Source organism: Oncorhynchus mykiss, chromosome 12 (assembly GCF_013265735.2).
Source record: "Oncorhynchus mykiss isolate Arlee chromosome 12, USDA_OmykA_1.1, whole genome shotgun sequence".
NCBI lineage: Eukaryota > Metazoa > Chordata > Actinopteri > Salmoniformes > Salmonidae > Oncorhynchus > Oncorhynchus mykiss.
In genome coordinates, this window is record NC_048576.1 from 99946690 (window position 1) to 99969634 (window position 22945).

The window sequence follows — 22945 nt, forward strand, 5'->3', positions numbered from 1 at the left end:
CCCATTCCTAAGATACTTATTTACATAAAATGGACAGAGGCCAGTCTCAAAATCAATCAATAGCGTTTATTCTCGAGAGTACTGATCATGGTACAGTTTACAAACTAAAAGTGACATCATAGGTTTTAAACTGTCCCTCCTCCACTCTGATTCCATGGCAGTATAGTTCACAAGCCTTCCTACCCTCCTCCACTCTGATACCATGGCAGTATAGTTCACAAGCCTTCCTACCCTCCTCCACTCTGATACCATGGCAGTATAGTTCACAAGCCTTCCTACCCTCCTCCACTCTGATACCATGGCAGTATAGTTCACAAGCCTTCCTACCCTCCTCCACTCTGATACCATGGCAGTATAGTTCACAAGCCTTCCTACCCTCCTCCACTCCGATACCATGGCAGTATAGTTCACAAGCCTTCCTCCACTCCGATACCATGGCAGTATAGTTCACAAGCCTTCCTACCCTCCTCCACTCTGATACCATGGCAGTATAGTTCACAAGCCTTCCTACCCTCCTCCACTCCGATACCATGGCAGTATAGTTCACAAGCCTTCCTACCCTCCTCCACTCTGATACCATGGCAGTATAGTTCACAAGCCTTCCTACCCTCCTCCACTCTGATACAATGGCAGTATAGTTTACAAGTCTTCCCACATCATCCACCACCAGTTTAGATAATTTACGACCAGCCCAAGGTCTCCCTGTGTAGATAAGCATTCCAGCCAGTCTGACGATAAGTTCATTAGTTTCTACCAAGGAACAGACAGTCATTGTTCTAATTCTTGATTATATTTACACATGTTATATTCAGTACTAGGATTATAATAAGATTCATACATCCATACAGTAACATAATAGTATTCTGATTAGTCAGTCCTGATTGAAATGTATACATTTCCCCATTAATGGAGGAGACTCCATGCAGACACCTTTATAGATTTTGTTGTTTGCTTTGGCACCTTTCAACACCCAGCATTATCACATGTATGCATGCAAAACACTCACACTACTGATTACACACACCATTGTTAATTGTATTCAGTTGTCTATATTTTGTCATTCCTTGTCGCTACGTGGTCTCCCTTTTGTTAAGAACTTCGAGCCGGTTCGTGACATCATAGACCATGTGATAAAGCAAGCACTCCAAATGATAGTTCTAGAGTTCTGGAAGAGGTGGAACAGTTTTAAGGCCAGTTTCCTGGCTGAGACTGAAAAGTATAGGCATCTATTGTTTATGTTGAATCGTGTGTTGGTGAAGGACTACAAGCAATGAACAGAAAACATTAGTGGTTCTAAAGAAGACACACAGTCGGGCCATTTTACATAGATTATATTAACTCAACCCTTAAAGCAGACACACAGTCCTTAATGAAAACAGATTATGTTAACTCAAATCATGATTGGCTTGATTTAGTTACCAATGTTAGATGTGGACAGTTCAGGGATATTGTATGTTCCCCTTTTGATTATAAAGGCAAGTTAATGGATTACATTAATGGATGGATTACTCATTAATGGATTATATTAATTGATGGATTTCTCATTAATGGATAACATACATTGGAAATACAAGTAAGTACACCAACATGACCTTTCCATTCATAACATGTGGAGGGTCACTTGCCACAGTAGATTCTCTGTGGTAAACAAGGATATGCCTCATTTCATTTGAACAAAATGATTGTCAAATAGTTAAGTGATTCATCTGAAGATATTACCCACCAGAGGACAAAATAGTAAAACATGAAAATGTTGGCAGCAGCCACAACTAAATGTCAGTGGTTGTAATTCAGATTCACTGTGTGGATGATCTTTGTGCGTATTGATGGTTGAAACAAGAGATCACCTCGGGTGTAACCGGTGCTCAATGTGGGTTGCTATTAGCCCAGTCTGTCTAGGTCCCTCTGTCCATCACAGACCCAGCTTCTTCTCCATCTCCTCCCTCAGTTTATTCTTCTGGATCTAGGAAAGGACAAACACAGAGGTGATCACCACAGTCGTCTGTTCTGGTATAATTACTCTGATTATGAATTTCATGATACAGAACATTGGTTCCGCTGCTGATCTGAATGAAGACAGAGAAAATACACCGTCATGAAGCCATCCTACCTTTCCAGAGGCAGTCAGTGGATAGCTGTCCACAAACACCACATAGTGGGGGATCTTGAAGTGAGAAATCTAGAACAGTAGAAGCAGATGCCTGTAGCTATAAACACAATATAACATAGTATATAACAGAAGTTCTAAACCTGACAATGATCGAATCACAGGTCATGTCACTTCCTGTCTCTGTGTCACCTGTCCCTTGCAGAAGTCTCTGATCTCCTCTCTGCTACAGTCCAGTCCCTCCTTCAGTCTGATACAGGCACACACCTGTTCCCCCAACCTCTCATCTCTCACGCCAATCACCTGGGGAGAAAGAGAGGTGGACAGGACAGGGATAGAATATAATCACCTGGGGAGAAAGAGAGGTGGACAGGACAGGGAGAGAATATAATCACCTGGATACACTGGAATCAGAAAACTGATCCAACCATACCTACTGTTGACATCTGTGTATGGATATCATATGGTGATATGAGTATTGAGAAATGAAGACAGGAAATGAAAGGTTCTGGTACTAACATTTCCTGGATAGATTTGTGTAACTTGGTTGTATGGTGTTACTGTGGTGATGTTCTATTCTCGGATGCCCTCTAGTGGTGCTGAGTCCTGGGCCTCCTGTACGTTGGGATGGTTCTCACCTGGGCCTCCTGTACGTTGGGATGGGTGTGGTTCTCACCTGGGCCTCCTGTACATTGGGATGGGTGTGAAGGAACTTCTCTATCTCAGCAGGGTAGATGTTCTCTCCTCCACGTATAATCATGTCCTTTATACGTCCCACTATACGGCAGTACCCAAACCTGTCCAGACTGGCTATGTCACTGTGGAGACATTCACAGTTGATGCTCGCGCTCACTTTTCATCTGTTGCTGTCTGGGTCTCTGTTTGATTCTCTGTGTGTCTTTATCTCTCGCTCGCTCTCTCCATCTCATTTCTTACCCGGTTCTGTACCAGCGGTCTTTGGCGATAGCCTCACTGGTCTTGTCTGGGTCGTCCCAGTACTCCAGCATAACAGAGTAAGCTCTGATCAGCAGCTCTCCTGGATCCCCCAGAGGAACCACCTCTCCAGAGGACACATCCACCACCTTCGCCTGGCCAGGAGAACACAGGTAGGGTTTCATGTGTGTTTTAAAGAAGGAGGAATATAAACGTTACACATACTGCATGTAGATGAATTAGGACCCTGACATTAGACACATGACTATCGCTTCTCTGTCTCTCTCCTCTCACACACACACACACACACAGGTTTGATACCTCAGTGTGGTTCAGGATACATCCCACCGTCTCGTTCTTCAGTTCCTCGTTGTCTCGCAGGAAACCAAGGAATGTTACAGGGCTGTTCTCTGTGGTCCCATAGCCTATCTGATGTTACCAAGGGAGTGTTGTGTTACCCCATACAGATTATAAAGTATATTATATACACACACAGAGAAAAAGATGGGAAGAACTTACTATCATATCCTTGACATTCATATCAGTTCTGAGTTTCCTCATGACTTCAGGAGGACAAAGAGACCCACTCATAAACCCTGGAACACAACAACAGAAATCACAACCACCATCCTACCGGGGCACAAATACTATACTACTGCTTTATACAGCATATTAATCAACCACCACCCTTCACAAATACTATAACTGTATTACCAATACACTATATTACTATTAAAGGGGCAATCTGCAGTTGAAAAATAAAACAAATTGACACCCCGCCACTGTTTTGGTAAACATCTGAGGGATGGGGGCGGAGACATGTAACCACTCTCAAATTCATAGAGCTATGGATGAAAGGACTGACAATCCATAATATACAAATGATTGTTTTAGGACGGCACCAGACAGAGACCATTTAGTTGCAGTTTGTGACCCTTTGACTTGGCTGTGGATGGAGAAAAACTGCTGGTCACCTCACTCAAAACTTCTTATTGTTTTGGATAAAATCATGATTTGGTCAAGCAGTACGCCTAAAGTAAAGTGAATTGAGTCCTGCCATGAAAGTGTCCATTTCGCCGGGGCCAGCTGCTGTGATGAGCCAGCCACGCCCTCTCCTTCCAAATATCTATTTAGTGGAACAGAAAAATCCTTTCTTTCAAAATGCAGTTGTGGTTTTGAAAACATGTTGATGTTAGTTGAAGAGGGGAAGGGTCTCAGCTTTCTAGGGGTATGATCACTATTTCTCAACTCTCAATATTGAGCGACAGGCACTGTTTTAAAAAACGACATTTCTGTTCTGTCTTTGAGAAGCAGAGAGCGTGAGATACACGTTGGTGCTGAGTCCTAGTAGACTATCACTGGATTGTTTTTAGGGCATTCAATTTACTGCAATTAATCAATTACACAGCTAACCATCAGCAATATTCAGTTAGCGATCTAGCTAATGTGTTTTGAGTTAGTGCACACAAACATGATCTCTATTGAGCAAAACAAATCTGACATTTCCATTTCCAAATTATTATATATTTTTTTGACCTCTTTTTCTCCCCAATTCCGTGGTCTCCAATTGGTAGTTAGTCTTTATTTTATTATTTATTTCACCTTTATTTAACCAGGTACGCTAGTTGAGAACAAGTTCTCATTTGCAACTGCGACCTGGCCAAGATAAAGCATAGCAGTGTGAACAGACAACACAGAGTTACACATGGAGTTAACAATTAACAAGTCAATAACACAGTAGAAAAAAAAGAGAGTCTATATACATTGTGTGCAAAAGGCATGAGGAGGTAGGCGAATAATTACAATTTAGCAGATTAACACTGGAGTGATAAATGATCAGATGGTCATGTGCAGGTAGAGATATTGGTGTGCAAAAGAGCAGAAAAGTAAATAAATAAAAACAGTATGGGGATGAGGTAGGTAAAATTGGGTGGGCTATTTACCGATAGACTATGTACAGCTGCAGCGATCGGTTAGCTGCTCAGATAGCAGATGTTTGAAGTTGGTGAGGGAGAAAAAAAAAGTCTCCAACTTCAGCGATTTTTGCAATTCGTTCCAGTCACAGGCAGCAGAGAACTGGAACGAAAGGCGGCCAAATGAGGTGTTGGCTTTAGGGATGTTCAGTAAGATACACCTGTGGGTGTTGCCATCGTGACCAGTGAACTGAGATAAGGCGGAGCTTTACCTAGCATGGACTTGTAGATGACCTGGAGCCAGTGGGTCTGGCGACGAATATGTAGCGAGGGCCAGCCGACTAGAGCATACAGGTCACAGTGGTGGGTGGTATAAGGTGCTTTAGTGACAAAATGGATGGCACTGTGATAAACTGCATCCAGTTTGCTGAGTAGAGTGTTGGAAGCTATTTTGTAGATGACATCGCCGAAGTCGAGGATCGGTAGGATAGTCAGTTTTACTAGGGTAAGTTTGGCGGCGTGAGTGAAGGAGGCTTTGTTGCGGAATAGAAAGCCGACTCTAGATTTGATTTTCGATTGGAGATGTTTGATATGAGTCTGGAAGGAGAGTTTACAGTCTAGCCAGACACCTAGGTACTTATAGATGTCCACATATTCAAGGTCGGAACCATCCAGGGTGGTGATGCTAGTCGGGCGTGCGGGTGCAGGCAGCGAACGGTTGAAAAGCATGCATTTGGTTTTACTAGCGTTTAAGAGCAGTTGGAGGCCACGGAAGGAGTGTTGTATGGCATTGAAGCTCGTTTGGAGGTTAGATAGCACAGTGTCCAAGGACGGGCCGGAAGTATACAGAATGGTGTCGTCTGCGTAGAGGTGGATCAGGGAATCGCCCGCAGCAAGAGCAACATCATTGATATATACAGAGAAAAGAGTCGGCCCAAGAATTGAACCCTGTGGCACCCCCATAGAGACTGCCAGAGGACCGGACAGCATGCCCTCCGATTTGACACACTGAACTCTGTCTGCAAAGTAGTTGGTGAACCAGGCAAGGCAGTCATCAGAAAAACTGAGGCTACTGAGTCTGCCGATAAGAATATGGTGATTGACAGAGTCGAAAGCCTTGGCAAGGTCGATGAAGACGGCTGCACAGTACTGCCTTTTATCGATGGCGGTTATGATATCGTTTAGTACCTTGAGCGTGGCTGAGGTGCACACGTGACCGGCTCAGAAACCAGATTGCACAGCGGAGAAGGTACGGTGGGATTCGAGATGGTCAGTGACCTGTTTGTTGACTTGGCTTTCGAAGACCTTAGATAGGCAGGGCAGGATGGATATAGGTCTGTAACAGTTTGGGTCCAGGGTGTCTCCCCCTTTGAAGAGGGGGATGACTGCGGCATAATTGTGTATTATTTTGAAACCATTGTCAGAGGATTTTGCTATTGGTTGAATTGGGAATTGGGTTTCTCTGGAAAATGTTGTCTGAGGTTACAACAGTACTTAGCGAATAGTTAAAGTTGTAGATGAAAATGACCTGATCCATGCATTACTGCTTGGACATGTTTGATGATAAAATGTTATTCTTTAATCATACCATCTCTGTAAACCACAGTGAATGACTTTATAGCAAGATTATAAAATGTTTATATTGAGTGACAAGATATTGGTGCAACCAAATCATGAACTGGTGCCACCAATTGAAAACCGTAGCGGCGCCAGAGACCCCGACTGAAAACCGTAGCGGAGCCAGAGACCCAGACTGAAAACCATAGCGGCACCAGAGACAGACTGAAAACCGTAGCGGAGCCAGAGACCCCGACTGAAAGTGTTAGTCAAGAGCCTCAAAAGAGGTTAAAACAGGGCTCCAGACTAACCATTACAATGTTTACAAACATTGGAGTAAAACAGGCTCATATTTTGGTGCGACAGCTGAAGTTAAACTCAAGAGGTATTTGTATGTTATAATCTTCAAGAATCAATGGGTACATGAATTTAATATAATATTAATAAGTCCAACAGAATGGATGTAGCAACTGTAAATGACCCCTTTCAGTTTAAACTTTACCACAGTAATCCAGTTTATTTTCATGTATTTCCAGCCATCAAACAGTCTACACAAACAAACCTCAAATCTCTCACCAGATTCAACTGATGACAGGTCATAGTTGTGTAGGTCAGGCTATCCAAGCATGTCAATGTACATGGTAGGAGTTCCGTAGAGGAAATTACACCTGAAACAGAGAACATTTAGAGAGGTATTTAGTATTATAGAGGTTCATTCTCAATGTGCTCAGTGGCAGCTTTTTATATTATTCTTATTACAACACACTGACATGAAATATCTCTATTGTAAGTCTCCAGGATGTGTAAGTCACTTAAGGAAGAGGTTCCTAAACTTTACTACCTTTCATTCTGAATGGCCTCCAGGTTGGCACGGCTGTCGTACCCAGCAGAGGGGAAGACCAGGGTGATGCCATGCAGTGCCAAACACATCGCTCCTAACACTGAGCCCATGCAGTGGTACAGAGGAACAGGAACACACGCTCTTATAGGCTGAGGGGGAAGCAACAAGAGTAGAGGTTACATGAGAAAAGTAGAGAGAGAGAGAGAAACACAGAGACAGAGAGACAGAGAGAGAGAGAGAGAGATGATAATAGTCTCATGTCTCCACTGACCTTCCAGTTGAATCCCAGACGAAGACCCACAAAATAGGCGTTGTTGACGATGTTGTGGTGGGAGAGGGTGGCACCTTTAGGATTTCCTGTTGTTCCCTAGAGAACAGTAGACATCAGACAGACTAATACTGTTGGGGGGGATTCCGTTAGCGGAACGTGTGTCCTAGACAGGGTAATCTGTGTCCTAGACAGGGTAATCTGTGTCCTAGACAGGGTAATCTGTGTCCTAGACGGGGTAATCTGTGTCCTAGACGGGGTAATCTGTGTCCTAGACGGGGTAATCTGTGTCCTAGACGGGGTAATCTGTGTCCTAGACAGGGTAATCTGTGTCCTAGACAGGGTAATCTGTGTCCTAGACAGGGTAATCTGTGTCCTGACAGGGTAATCTGTGTCCTAGACAGGGTAATCTGTGTCCTAGACAGGGTAATCTGTGTCCTAGACAGGGTAATCTGTGTCCTAGACAGGGTAATCTGTGTCCTAGACAGGGTAATCTGTGTCCTAGACAGGGTAATCTGTGTCCTAGACAGGGTAATCTGTGTCCTAGACAGGGTAATCTGTGTCCTAGACAGGGTAATCTGTGTCCTAGACAGGGTAATCTGTGTCCTAGACAGGGTAATCTGTGTCCTAGACAGGGTAATCTGTGTTCTAGACAGGGTAATCTGTGTCCTAGACAGGGTAATCTGTGTCCTAGACAGGGTAATCTGTGTCCTAGACAGGGTAATCTGTGTTCAGGAAATCAGCCGTAAAGTATTCTTCTTTCAACAGGAGACCTACGGATGTGAACTGTATGTTGATGGGGTCGTCAAAGGACAGTTTGGTCTGCAGGTCCTGCAGCTCCTGGTGGTGCTGTCTGCTTCCAGCCCGCATCACATCCTCTACATGTACAGTCCCTGTCTGTCTGCTGTCTGTCACAATCACCATACGCAGGTCAGGTAGTCTGGCAGGAGGAACACAGTAGGTTAACATTACAGTAACACAATGACCTTTACATTACAGTGACATTACAGTAACACAATGACCATTACATTACAGTAACACAATGACCATTACATTACAGTAACATTACAGTAACACAATGACAGTTACATTACAGTAACATTACAGTAACACAATGTCCGTTACATTACAGTAACATTACAGTAACACAATGACCGTTACATTACAGTAACATTACAGTAACACAATGACCGTTACATTACAGTTACATTACAGTAACACAATGACAGTTACATTACAGTAACACAATGACAGTTACATTACAGTAACACAATGACCGCTACATTACAGTAGCACAATGACAGTTACATTACAGTAACACAATGACAGTTACATTACAGTAACACAATGACAGTTACATTACAGTAACACAATGAGCTTTACATTACAGTAACACAATGACCATTACATTACAGTAACACAATAACCGCTACATTACAGTAACATTACAGTAACACAATGACCACTACATTGCAGTAACATTACAGCAACACAATGATAGTAACATTACAGTAACAGCCTTCATTAGGTCCTCTACTGTCCCTGTCTGTCACCATCACCATACACAGATACTGAGGTTCCATTTACAGGTAAATAGACATCCACTGGTGGTAATATTTCTTATTCAGAGTCGATCCAGCAGAGTTCCTGTGTTCCCTTCTACTGTGTTTCACATTAGCCAATAAATCTAATACATCATTTCTGATATACAGTATCACATGCCTTACTTTTATGCTCCTGCATCAGTAAAAGCAGGAAGTGCATCACCTATGTCTCTACTTCCTTTCCTTTCAATTAGGCTGGTTTGGATTTGTCCCTGACCAAAATGGCTGCCATTATCATACCATTCAGGAACTTTGAGGGTTTATGACATAGCCCTTCTAGTAATTTAATGGGATCTCTACTATGGCTATAAATATGTTAGCCACCCTGTTCAGGGTTCTATATCTATGTTAGCTATCCTGCTAGGTACTTGTTTACTTCATGGTGCAGTAGTACAATATTAACACACCTGTCTGTTGACTCAGTCATGATGCAGTAGTACAATATGTCTGTTAACTCAGTCATGATGCAGTAATACAATATGTCTGTTAACTCAGTCATGATGCAGTAGTACAATATTAACATACCTGGAGCTCCTAAAGACCCCTGACTCTGCTGTGTCCATCTCTGGGCAGATCTGTCTCAGCGTGTCACAGAACCTCTGGGTCTTAAACTGGGTGGGACACACCACAGCTTTACACTGCACCTATAGAGACAGAGAGAACAGAACCTCTGGGTCTTAAACTGGGTGGGACACAGACAGCACCAGGGTCAGGATCAGTTCAGCTATTCATTCAGTCAATCCAGGAAGTGTAAAACAACACGGTTCTGGATAAGAACAAACCTTCCCCAGGGTGAACTCCAGCTCCTTCAGCTGATAGGCTGGGTTTATCGACACCTGTAGAGATTAGAACAATACTTTAATATTAGGACCAATAGATCCTAACAGATAATACATGTTCATTTTAGAATCTAATATAATAGCTCATCTTCACCAGTATGATGCCAGCCTTGGCTGTGGCGAACTGAAACAGGATCCAGTGGTATGTGTTGGGCCCCCAGACTCCTAGTCTGTCCCCTCTCTTCAGACCCAGGGCCAGGAGACCTGCAGCGGCCTGGTCAACCTGGGGAGGAGGGAGACCATGACCCAGGAAGTAATATACAGGATGATATCCCGATATGTAAAGGCATTCTGCAGTTTGTGTTTATGAGTATGTGTATAAATGTAATGGAATATATTAATACAAAGCTGTTTATATGTCTCTGTTGTTTCACCATGGATGTCCTAGTTAGCAGGCCTCAGGGTGTTTCACCATGGATGTCCTAGTTAGCAGGCCTCAGGGTGTTACACCATGGATGTCCTAGTTAGCAGGCCTCAGGGTGTTACACCATGGATGTCCTAGTTAGCAGGCCTCAGGGTGTTACCATGGATGTCCTAGTTAGCAGGCCTCAGGGTGTTACACCATGGATGTCCTAGTTAGCAGGCCTCAGGGTGTTTCACCATGCATGTCCTAGTTAGCAGGCCTTAGGGTGTTACACCATGGATGTCCTAGTTAGCAGGCCTCAGGGTGTTTCACAATGGATGTCCTAGTTAGCAGGCCTCAGGGTGTTGCACCATGGATGTCCTAGTTAGCAGGCCTCAGGGTGTTTCACAATGGATGTCCTAGTTAGCAGGCCTCAGGGTGTTACACCATGGATGTCCTAGTTAGCAGGCCTCAATGACAGATTTTCTCTATTTCCTCCATGTTACTGTCTGTCTGCTTAGATGTTTAACTAGTGGTAATCAATAGTTTCCCAACAATACACTGACACATAATAGTTATGTTACTATTTGGTAAACCACCAATCAGATGCACTGACAGATAATAGTTATGTTACTATTTGGTAAACCACCAATCAGATGCACTGACAGATAGTCCTGCTGAATGTGCTTTGAGTGGGTACAAAGGTAACGGCCTAACAATGATCTCTAGATATGATGAAATAGATTAGAAGAGAGGGTGGATGGAAGACCTACGTCCTGCTGAAACTGGGAGAAGGTCTTACGGACTCCATCCTGCAGGAACACCAGGGCCTCTCTGTGGGGCCAGCGGTCAGCTGCCGCCTGCAAACTCTGACCCACCGTCTGGCCCAGCAGGGACACTGAGGAGGCCCCATGGACGTAGCTGAAGCTCTGCCCTGGGACCAGGGGGGGACTGTCCACATGGAGGGATCTGTTGAGGGACAGACATGAACAGTAGACAGAGTAGACCTGGGTCACATCCATGAGGGAATTAGTTGGAAGCTGTTTTTAGGTGCACTTGATACCACTTTGGAGTTTGGACATAGAGGACTATTTAATTGGTTCCATTGTACCAGGCAAACTACAGTAGACACAACCAAGTATTTGACATATGTACTGTAGTTGACCAAAGTCTGATACAGAGAGAGATAAAGAGGGAGTAAACACAGAGAGACATGGGTTGGAACAGAGAGACATGGGTTGGAACAGAGAGACATGGGTTGGAACAGAGAGACATGGGTTGGAACAGAGAGGCATGGGTTGGAACAGAGAGGCATGGGTTGGAACAGAGAGGCATGGGTTGGAACAGAGAGGCATGGGTTGGAACAGAGAGGCATGGGTTGGAACAGAGAGACATGGGTTGGAACAGAGAGACATGGGTTGGAACAGAGAGACATGGGTTGGAACAGAGAGACATGGGTTGGAACAGAGAGACATGGGTTGGAACAGAGAGACATGGGTTGGAACAGAGAGACATGGGTTGGAACAGAGAGACATGGGTTGGAACAGAGAGAGATGGGTTGGAACAGAGAGAGAAGGGTTGGAACAGAGAGAGAAGGGTTGGAACAGAGAGAGAAGGGTTGGAACAGAGAGAGAAGGGTTGGAACAGAGAGAGAAGGGTTGGAACAGAGAGAGAAGGGTTGGAACAGAGAGAGAAGGGTTGGAACAGAGAGAGAAGGGTTGGAACAGAGAGAGAAGGGTTGGAACAGAGAGACATGGGTTGGAACAGAGAGACATGGGTTGGAACAGAGAGACATGGGTTGGAACAGAGAGACATGGGTTGGAACAGAGAGACATGGGTTGGAACAGAGAGACATGGGTTGGAACAGAGAGACATGGGTTGGAACAGAGAGAGAAGGGTTGGAACAGAGAGAGAAGGGTTGGAACAGAGAGAGAAGGGTTGGAACAGAGAGAGAAGGGTTGGAACAGAGAGACATGGGTTGGAACAGAGAGAGGGAGTAGATATTTACATTATAGTCATTTAGCAGACACTCTTATCCAGAGAGGCCCACAGGAGCAATTAGGGCTAAATGCCTTGCTCAGGAGCACATGGATAGATGTATCACCTAGTCGGCTCTGGGATTCAAACCAGAGACCTTTTTGCTTACTGGCCCATTGCTCTTAACCACTAGACTACCTGCCGCCCAGACACAGAGGGATGGGTTGGTACACAGAGAGGGAGAAGAAACAAAGGGATCGGTTTGGTTTACAGACTGTAGAGTTGACTGTGAGGGTGTTCTTTATCCATGACAGTAATCTCTTTTGAAACAGAAGAAGGTTCTGGATGGAATCCCCCTTCATCTCAGACCCAACCTCCTGTTGTGTTCCCTGACTGTGGTTTCATAGTGGACCCCTCTCCACTGTTCTCTCCCCTCTCCACGGTTCTCTCCCCTCTCCACGGTTCTCTCCCCTCTCCACTGTTCTCTCCCCTCTCCACTGTTCTCTCCCCTCTCCACTGTTCTCTCCCCTCTCCACGGTTCTCTCCACGGTTCTCTCCACTGTTCTCTCCACTGTTCTCTCCACTGTTCTCTCCACTGTTCTCTCCACTGTTCTCTCCACTGTTCTCTCCCCTCTCCACTGTTCTCTTAGGAGCCGTTGGGGAAACAGCACAGATACGGCCCAACTCACTCACTATTCTCCCATCAGGTCACAGGACACGTGAAGTATTTCAGAGGGGAAACCAGAGATAACGGATACGTGACAAACATGTTCAGTGCCAAGACAACCAAGCTGAACCTTGTTCCTTACAGCCAAGACAACCACGCTGAGCCCCGTTCCTTACAGCCAAGACAACCACGCCGAGGCCCGTTCTTTACAGCCAAGACAACCACGCCGAGCCCCGTTCCTTACGGCCAAGACAACCACTCTGAACCCCGTTCCTTACGGCCAAGACAACCACGCTGAACCTTGTTCCTTACAGCCAAGATAACCACGCTGAGCCCTGTTCCTTACAGCCAAGACAACCACGCTGAACCCCGTTCCTTACAGCCAAGACAACCACGCTGAACCTTGTTCCTTACAGCCAAGACAACCACGCTGAACCTTGTTCCTTACAGCCAAGACAACCACGCTGAACCCCGTTCCTTACAGCCAAGACAACCACGCTGAGCCAAGACAACCACGCTGAACCCTGTTCCTTACAGCCAGGACAACCACGCTGAACCCCGGTCCTTACAGCCAAGACAACCACGCTGAACCCCGTCCCTTACAGCCAAGACAACCACGCTGAACCCTGTTCCTTACAGCCAAGACAACCACGCTGAACCCTGTTCCTTACAGCCAAGACAACCACGCTGAACCCCGTCCCTTACAGCCAAGACAACCACGCTGAACCCCGTTCCTTACAGCCAAGACAACCACGCTGAACCCTGTTCCTTACAGCCAAGACAACCACGCTGAACCTTGTTCCTTACAGCCAAGACAACCACGCTGAGCCCTGTTCCTTACAGCCAAGACAACCACGCTGAACCCCGTTCCTTACAGCCAAGACAACCACGCTGAGCCCTGTTCCTTACGGCCAAGACAACCACGCTGAACCCCGTCCCTTACAGCCAGGACAACCACGCTGAACCCCGTTCCTTACAGCCAGGACAACCATGCTGAACCCCGTTCCTTACAGCCAAGACAACCATGCTGAACCCCGTTCCTTACAGCCAGGACAACCACGCTGAACCCCGTTCCTTACAGCCAAGACAACCACGCTGAACCCCGTTCCTTACAGCCAAGACAACCACGCTGAACCCTGTTCCTTACAGCCAAGACAACCACGCTGAACCCCGTTCCTTACAGCCAGGACAACCACGCTGAACCCCGTTCCTTACAGCCAAGACAACCACGCTGAACCCCGTTCCTTACAGCCAAGACAACCACGCTGAACCCCGTTCCTTACAGCCAGGACAACCACGCTGAACCCCGTTCCTTACAGCCAAGACAACCACGCTGAACCCCATCCCTTACAGCCAGGACAACCACGCTGAACCTTGTTCCTTACAGCCAAGACAACCACGCTGAACCTTGTTCCTTACAGCCAAGACAACCACGCTGAACCCCGTTCCTTACAGCCAAGACAACCACGCTGAACCCCGTTCCTTACAGCCAGGACAACCACGCTGAACCCCGTTCCTTACAGCCAAGACAACCACGCTGAACCCCGTTCCTTACAGCCAGGACAACCACGCTGAACCCCGTCCCTTACAGTCAAGACAACCACGCTGAACCCCGTCCCTTACAGCCAGGACAACCACGCTGAACCTTGTTCCTTACAGCCAGGACAACCACGCTGAACCCTGTTCCTTACAGCCAAGACAACCACGCTGAACCCCGTTCCTTACAGCCAGGACAACCACGCTGAACCCTGTTCCTTACAGCCAGGACAACCACGCTGAACCCCGTTCCTTACAGCCAGGACAACCACGCTGAACCTTGTTCCTTACTGCCAAGACAACCACGCTGAACCCCGTTCCTTACAGCCAGGACAACCACGCTGAACCCCGTTCCTTACAGCCAGGACAACCACGCTGAACCCCGTTCCTTACAGCCAGGACAACCACGCTGAACCCCGTTCCTTACAGCCAGGACAACCACGCTGAACCTTGTTCCTTACTGCCAAGACAACCACGCTGAACCCCGTTCCTTACAGCCAGGACAACCACGCTGAACCCCGTTCCTTACAGCCAGGACAACCACGCTGAACCCCGTTCCTTACAGCCAGGACAACCACGCTGAACCCCGTTCCTTACAGCCAGGACAACCACGCTGAACCCCGTTCCTTACAGCCAGGACAACCACGCTGAACCTTGTTCCTTACTGCCAAGACAACCACGCTGAACCCCGTTCCTTACAGCCAGGACAACCACGCTGAACCCTGTTCCTTACAGCCAAGACAACCACGCTGAACCCCGTTCCTTACAGCCAGGACAACCACGCTGAACCCCGTTCCTTACAGCCAGGACAACCACGCTGAACCCCGTTCCTTACAGCCAAGACAAAGCAGAAACTGAGCTGGACAATCCAAGTAAAAACATATTTTAAAAACCTGTTTCTGAAAAGGATTGTTTCTATAGTGACAGTGACCTGAGCATGACTCAGCAGGCATTGAAATACATTACCCTCAGTCTGAATACTAGTCAAGACACATACAGGCCATCAGGTCTATACTCTACAGTTGACAGATCACAGCGATCACGGCAACTGTAATTGACTACATTGAAATGGGATTGACCCCAACTAGTGGTGTGCTCCATAGGTCTGAATGACAAAATGTCATCTACAATCTATGTCAAAGGTCAGAGGTCAGCTTTAGAAAGGAAACACAACTTGCAAAATGACAGAAATAATCCAGCCAGTCTGTTTATGTCTGACAATGTGAAGAGAGATGACCTACCTACAGCACCAGGTTGGGTTCCCAGGTGTCCATGTCTTCTGTAGTGAGGAGACCACCTGTACAGGTTGTAACACAGCCCTTCTAGAGAACACACTGAGCTGTCTGAGGTGAGTTGCCCTGGACCTCAGTAGCGAGGAGCTGATCCACACCGCTGGCATGGCCTCAGTCAGCTCTGAAAATAACACCCGATTTATTATGTTCTGAACCCATTTAGACCCTTGTTAAAAATGTTGGCTGTAAATCTTCCTAGAAGTCAGAAAAACATGAGAAGGGACATGTACAAATGCAGATTTTGGGCATTTTAGAAAGTCTTTATTCATATTATACAAATGATTTAATTGTTCCATGTGGTTTCTATTAAGAGAGGCACTTATTAATGTAACAGGTTTTTGAAATTCATTATTGGTGGACAATTCCTATGTAAAATATCAAAGGAAAGCAAAAGGCACTCTATTCGTGGAATGACCCATCTAGAATCTAGAAAGTCGATGACCATTGAAATGCATTGGGTTTTAAGCTAATATTGGTTGCAGTACAACAAGTATGAATAGTATCAAACAGGAACCTGCACATTCTAAAGTTGGATAACTTTTGATAACTTATGTGCTTTCAGCATGCACATGACAAATAGGTGTCAGATTTCCCGCAAGCACATTAATAAGAAGTATGTCGAATTTCTAAAGCAGTTCTTGCTTTCAGCAAGCGCATCTATCTAAAATCATTTTGCGGCTGTATAGCATACTCAATGCAACACATTTACTGTGAACAGTTACTTCTGAATAACACGTCATTACAAAATAGATTACTCGCACGTTTTCTTATTTTGGCTTGGTAATGGGTAGACTATCGCTAGGTCGTTACACATAACTTCCAAGCTGCTTTGAAAACTCTTGTTAGACGGCAGAATAGACAAACAAAACCTTTTTACTAGGCCCAATTAACGTGCCACTGGGGAATAATCATCAGGTAATCATCATTTAGTGTTTGTTATTTTAGCCATCTGGCTGCAGGCCTGATTGTTGGCTCGACATCTTACTGTAACATTAGGAGTTAATACACCGTACTGGCACTGGTTTATATTATTAAATTAACGCTTTCAAAACGTTTCTGTTACATCAAATCTCTGTTAGGCTTCATCATCATGTCCCATCACGAACGACAATCATTCAATGAAACAAAGGTTTGATTATCTCTGACCGACGCGAATTACAGGCCTCAAGAAATCAATCAATTCTATATATTTGAATAATACCGCTGTCTGCGCCCTATCATCTTTGCATGATAAACTATTGTAACTTTTATGAACATATCCTTACAGTAAATGACAAAATGTGCTCTAACTTCAGAAAACTTTTCTCCGATCATTCAAGTATAACATACGTTTCCCTACCAGAAAACAGGCGATACCGTAAAGTGTTGTGTATTCGCGCACAGAAGTTCAGGAGGAAACTGAAGAACGGATGGCTGAACGATGTTTAGGCTTGACCGCGTTTTGGAAGTGTCCGCTCACTTGCCCGCAGTGACTTTCCTGGTACAACCTGTTACGAAACATGACGTGCGGAATCTGCTTGCGCACATCCTGATTGCGCATTTCCAACATAAATACCCAGCTGTCAAGGCGGGTAAATTAAAATGTCTTTATTTTCTGGCTAGGTAGCAAGCTATTTTCTTCTTTGGAATACGTTTTTGGAAGCTATTGTCCAAATCACTTATTAAGAGTTGTCTACAACTCTAACTTTGTAGTCTGATGCTATTTACAGAAATCGATTACGCTCAAATCAAATGTATTTATAAAGCCCTTCTTACATCAGCTGATATCTCAAAGTGCTGTACAGAAACCCAGCCTAAAACCCCAAACAGCAAGCAATGCAGGTGTAGAAGCACCTAAGTAGGTGTAGAAGTACGCTAAGTTGTTTTGCAAGCTATTTTTAAGTTAGCTCGATTCTTCTGCATAGAGACATAGCTAGCTGGCATTATCATTAGACAAGGAATCCTTCACCTGCTAAGACGTCTAACTGGGAGTGGGGACAGACAATTGTAAATGGTTTAGACAGGGCTTTACTTTAATCAAAGTGCAGTACAGATTCAAATAATGCAGGCAATGCAAAAGCTAAACAAATTATGTTCTACTTCAGTCGTGCTTCTACAAAAACTACAGATAACTGGGTGATCAATAAATCATGGGATTTATGTCAGTTGCTAGGGGTACTCGTAGGGGTACCTACGAGCGTCATTCTGCTTCCTGGGGTACGTAAAGTAGTGATTTTACGTCACGCTGTAACACATACATCCACTCACGTTGTTTGCCACTTTTGTATGAATTGTTTTAAATAAAATATATTTGTATTTCATGGTCATGTATTCATATTTAACTGGTTAAATGTTTGTAGTTTGCATGTTTCAGCAATGATTAACAGGGTTAAAAAGTCGTAAATCTCTGCTTGATTTTGCTTTCGGTTTATTTGCCATGTTTCCACGGAAGAAAGCAATAATTAACACAATTACTATAAAGAAATGGACACGACCTTTTATTCAATGGAAATTGCTCTCCGTGAATATAAATGCTGAGAAGTGCTCACCTGAATCCATTCGGCTATGGGTTTCAGATCCCCACCATACCAATACAAGTCAGACCAACCTTTAGAGGTTTTATTTACAACCTCTGGTGTATAACATGTTGGGAATAGTGGTATAGGAGAGGCTGCCATGAAATATAACCTCTAACCCCTAACCTGAGTGGAGTCTTCACCAATGCCAAGAGAGGCCTATCTTCGTGCCTGCCTCCACTGAGTGAGAACGGCTGCAATCTGCACCACGAGGCTCCCTGCACCACGAGGCTCCCTGCACCACGAGGCTCCCTGCACCACGAGGCTCCCTGCACCACGAGGCTCCCTGCACCACGAGGCTCCCTGCACCACGAGGCTCCCTGCACCACGAGGCTCCCTGCACCACGAGGCTCCCTGCACCACGAGGCTCCCTGCACCACGAGGCTCCCTGCACCACGAGGCTCCCTGCACCACGTCCTTCCCGGATACAGTCGTGGTCGGCAGTGAGGTGCACAGCTGCAGCTTTCTGTCCTTCATTACTGGGAAAGGCCTAGATTCTACATCCATCTCCTTCGATCAGAACAGGATGGACCATAAAAAAGATATAGCTGTTTTGCTGCACACCACACATTCCTTTTCTTCCCATAGGATGTGGATCATTATCAGGTTCATTGATTTATGAGCTTCTGTAATTTTTTTTTTTTTAAATAACACCACGGTTGCAATAACACTTTAAACAAGTCGTTTTTTGGGTCAACACTGGTAAGTTAACCAACCTTATGTAAATTAGACTGAGTCCCCGAGGAGGTTGTTCTGAATAACTGGTCGGGTCATAGCATTTTCCAATCAGCTTCAGGCAACTTTGACGTAAGGCTTGATCACACCTGTAGTGACTCCTTCTATCCTTCACGGCCATTGGTTGTTGATCACTTGTTCACTAGATCATGGATTTGCATAGCCATCTCGTGACAACTGAGTGTTTTTTTCCTCAAATGTTCCTAATTATATCCGTACCTAAGCATTACGAAACAAATATTGGATCAAATAAACCTCATGTAGCAAATAATCAATTCAAATTTATGTTTACCAAATTCAACACTTATTGACCTTTATACAAAGGTTTTGTACAAAATCACTTAGTTAGCGAAACGCAACAGCGCCACCTGCTGGAGAAGACATGTCTGTTATCCCTCTCGCTTCCTCTGGTTATGCATCAATCTTTTAACTGCGTCTCTCATCGGCTTGTAACCCCCCCCCCCCCCCCAGTAATTTCACCAAAGACGGTACAGATTTTAACGTGACAGCAAGAGGAGCCTACAGCAACCAGAGAGAGAGCGAGACTGAACACAGAACGCCAATTGCCTGTTTACAATAACATTTTATTTGATAACTGTGACAACCGTATTCTGGACATTCCCCTTTATATATTTTTGGGTTGCAATTGTCCCCGTGTGTTTAGCGGATCTGTACAGTATGTGTGTTGGGGGTGTGTCCATCTGGAAAGTGACAGCGTCGTGTGTTTGTAGCCAATCACAGCGGGAGGCTAACTCCTATAATATGGGTCTTCTATCCTCTCAAACCAACACGTCAGGAAAGCATTACCTTTAGGTTCACTTTCTCATGAGATTTATAAAGCTGCATCATGACTGATGGACAAACAGAGTTTCAGCACTTATTTTTCAATATCTTTATTTCATTTTATCCAACAGACTGGACAACTAATTGTACATCATGATATGTGATCTTGGACGGATGTACAATAGTAAAACTCAGGTTCTTCATTTTAAACATGCCATATAGACATCTGAAATAAATAGAACTGTAATAATGCCAGACGTTGGTATGTACCAATGTGTTGTTAGGCAGAGTTACAATGCTTAGTTCCAGACCTGTATATATGGGGACAGAGCAACAGGCTGACATAGAGCAATGCTTAGTTCCAGACCTGTATATATGGGGACATAGCAACAGGCTGACATAGAGCAATGCTTAGTTCCAGACCTGTATATATGGGGACAGAGCAACAGGCTGACATGGAACTCAGAGTGACATGGTAGAGGTGGGTGACATCATAGACCATGGGAGTCAGCAAGCACTCCAAATGATAGTTCTAGAATAGGTGGAATAGTTGGGAACAGAGCAACAGGCTGACATAGAACTCAGAGTGACATGGTGGGTGACATCATAGACCATGGGAGCAAGCACTCCAAATGATAGTTCTAGAATAGGTGGAATAGTTTTAGGACCAGTTTCCCCAGACACAGATTAAGCCTAGTGCTGGATTCTAAATCATGCTGAATGGAGAATCTCCATGGAGTCCAAGACTAGGCGTAAAAGATGCACTGAGCAGATATCGCACCGCCATTTCCTGGTTGCTTGAATTCGAATTTCAACTTGTGAGAAAGCAAGCATGTATAGTGTAGAGAATCATCGTAGCATCTAAACCGCTGTGAAATATATTGTCCAATAACCAAAAACATTGTATTTTCAGCTGATTTGAAGCTGGTACAAAACCCAAAGTAAAAGACCCCAAAAAACACAACTATAAAACAGGAAGCATAGAAAAATAACAGATCTACCACCTTCTTAGACTTGCTTTCAATGAAAATAACAGATCTACCACCTTCTTAGACTTGCTTTCAATGAAAATAACAGATCTACCACCTTCTTAGACTTGCTTTCAATGAAAATAACAGATCTACAACATTTCTATGTGAATTTGGTCAGGTCACCCAAAAAAGCTACACATTGCAGCTCTAATCTGTGTCTGGGAAACTGGCCTTAAGGCTTTTCATTTAAGGCTGTGATAGGAGAGGGGCACTATTAACCCCCAGATGAAGATAGACAGTCAGAATGGGGGATGGAAAATACACCACAAATGAATATCAGCGACAGAAACCAGGAAGAGGCATGTCATTCTGAGATGAGGTTCTCTATTACAAACGTTTCATCGACAGGACAGGAGCCAACGTGACGAAATGGCCACCAATAGCGATTTGCATATTAGTCAAAGACGAGCATTTTTAGCCTGATTAAAACTAGACTGAGCACTCCCCTCATGGTGAACACAGCATTCAGTCTGGTTTAACCAGGCTAGGATATAGTCTAGAAAAAGGGATAAGCGTGACCCACTGTTAGATAGCTCTAGGGTGAGGTTTCCCCTAGGTACAGATCTAGGATCAGCTTCCCCTCCCCAATCCTAACCTTAACCATTAGTGGGGTAAATGGAAAAACTGACCCAGGGTCAGCATCTAAGGCAACTTCACCCCTATACCCATTAGATGGTTGGACTGCAGGGTTATTGTTGCTGGATATTCTGTTCTGCAGGTTATGGTAGACAGGATGTTAGCTGGATAAGATTTAACCACCAACAGGTGCACAGTACAGTATATATATATATATATATATATATATATATATATATATATATATATATATATATATATATATATATATATATATATCTCTCAATGTGAATAAGTAAGTTTTGTCTGACGCACTGCAGTGCTCAGGGTTGACTTGTTTGTTTCTATAAAGCAACAGTTTTGTCTGATACTAATTACACATCAGAATAGGGAAAGGGGATTCAATGAATACAACATGGTACCAACCTCATAAATACACAGCCATCCATCCAAGGCTTATATGAAGTAGTAAGGGCTTAGTCTTCCCCTGAACATCACCGGTCATCCATCCAAGGCTTATATAAAGTAGTAAGGGCTTAGTCTTCCCCTGAACATCACCGGCCATCCATCCAAGGCTTATATAAAGTAGGAGTGCACTAGATAGTGAATAGGGTGCCATTAGGACGGTACAGTCTGTGGTGAAGCAGACCTAACTTCATTAATGAAGAGGACAGCAGCTGATGTTTCCAGGCTATTTAACATGGAGGTCCCTCCCTCCCTTTCAGACTACAGATGGTCCACCAGCTGACCGGTCTGTTCTGTCTGGCCAGCCCACACCCAGGACAATAGGGACTTGGGGGGTGCATCTCAATAGTATAAAGTGGTTTCCTCGTCTTCTCTTCTTTCCCTCCTCTGCACTGATGGGAAGGAAATTACAGGTGAAAGCTCATTTCTGGTAGAGATAGATCATCCATGTGGCTTTTACCAGTCCTGTTTTATCATTCTCTCCAAGACTAACTGGGCTACTGAGAGGAAGGAGATGAGGAGATGAGGCTATTATAACTGGACTATTGAGATGCAGCCCAATAAGAGAACATGGTTCTGATCACAGCCTGAACACAGTAAACATGAATTCAGTCATTCTTCGGTACATGGAGGTTAAGGGTCATCCACTCCATCTGACCCCATAACATAAAACACAAACAAACAGGAAATATTGCATCTTAAAGCATACATACAGTAATGATGAAATCATCTCACTTTGCAAAAAGTCCCCTTTCATTTTTTTTAAATACAACATTGTAAATATAAATAATTTGTAATTGTGCAATTCAATCAGAGAAGTAAATAAAAGGTTACGAGGAAGGAAGCTGCAGTCCGTTGGGGACCTTTGTCAGGTACAGTTGCTGTTATATAGCTGTTATAGAGTGAAACTGATCAAACTGACG

General features: G+C 44.5%; 2 protein-coding genes and 1 long non-coding RNA gene across 3 annotated transcripts in view; all 3 read right to left on the bottom strand.

Annotated features, from left to right (window-relative positions):
• The window catches only part of LOC110539068 (NLR family CARD domain-containing protein 3), a 1005455-nt gene that overhangs the window by 117260 nt on the left and 865250 nt on the right, over nt 1-22945 (bottom strand). The window lies entirely within an intron of this gene.
• LOC110539071 (medium-chain acyl-CoA ligase ACSF2, mitochondrial) lies at nt 47-18558 on the bottom strand. Its single transcript, XM_036939601.1, is given in 17 exon segments — nt 47-1963; nt 2111-2179; nt 2300-2410; nt 2784-2925; nt 3044-3195; nt 3362-3469; nt 3560-3636; nt 7087-7178; nt 7352-7500; nt 7623-7718; nt 8397-8559; nt 9749-9867; nt 10006-10059; nt 10157-10285; nt 11179-11374; nt 15827-15998; nt 18406-18558. Coding segments are annotated over 17 exon segments (1890 nt in total). The 5' UTR covers nt 18416-18558; the 3' UTR covers nt 47-1912.
• Nucleotides 19734-21774, bottom strand: LOC118937866. Its single transcript, XR_005035275.1, has 2 exons — nt 21037-21774; nt 19734-20954 (listed from the first exon to the last, which is right to left on the bottom strand). It is a non-coding gene; the product is annotated as an uncharacterized LOC118937866 (long non-coding RNA).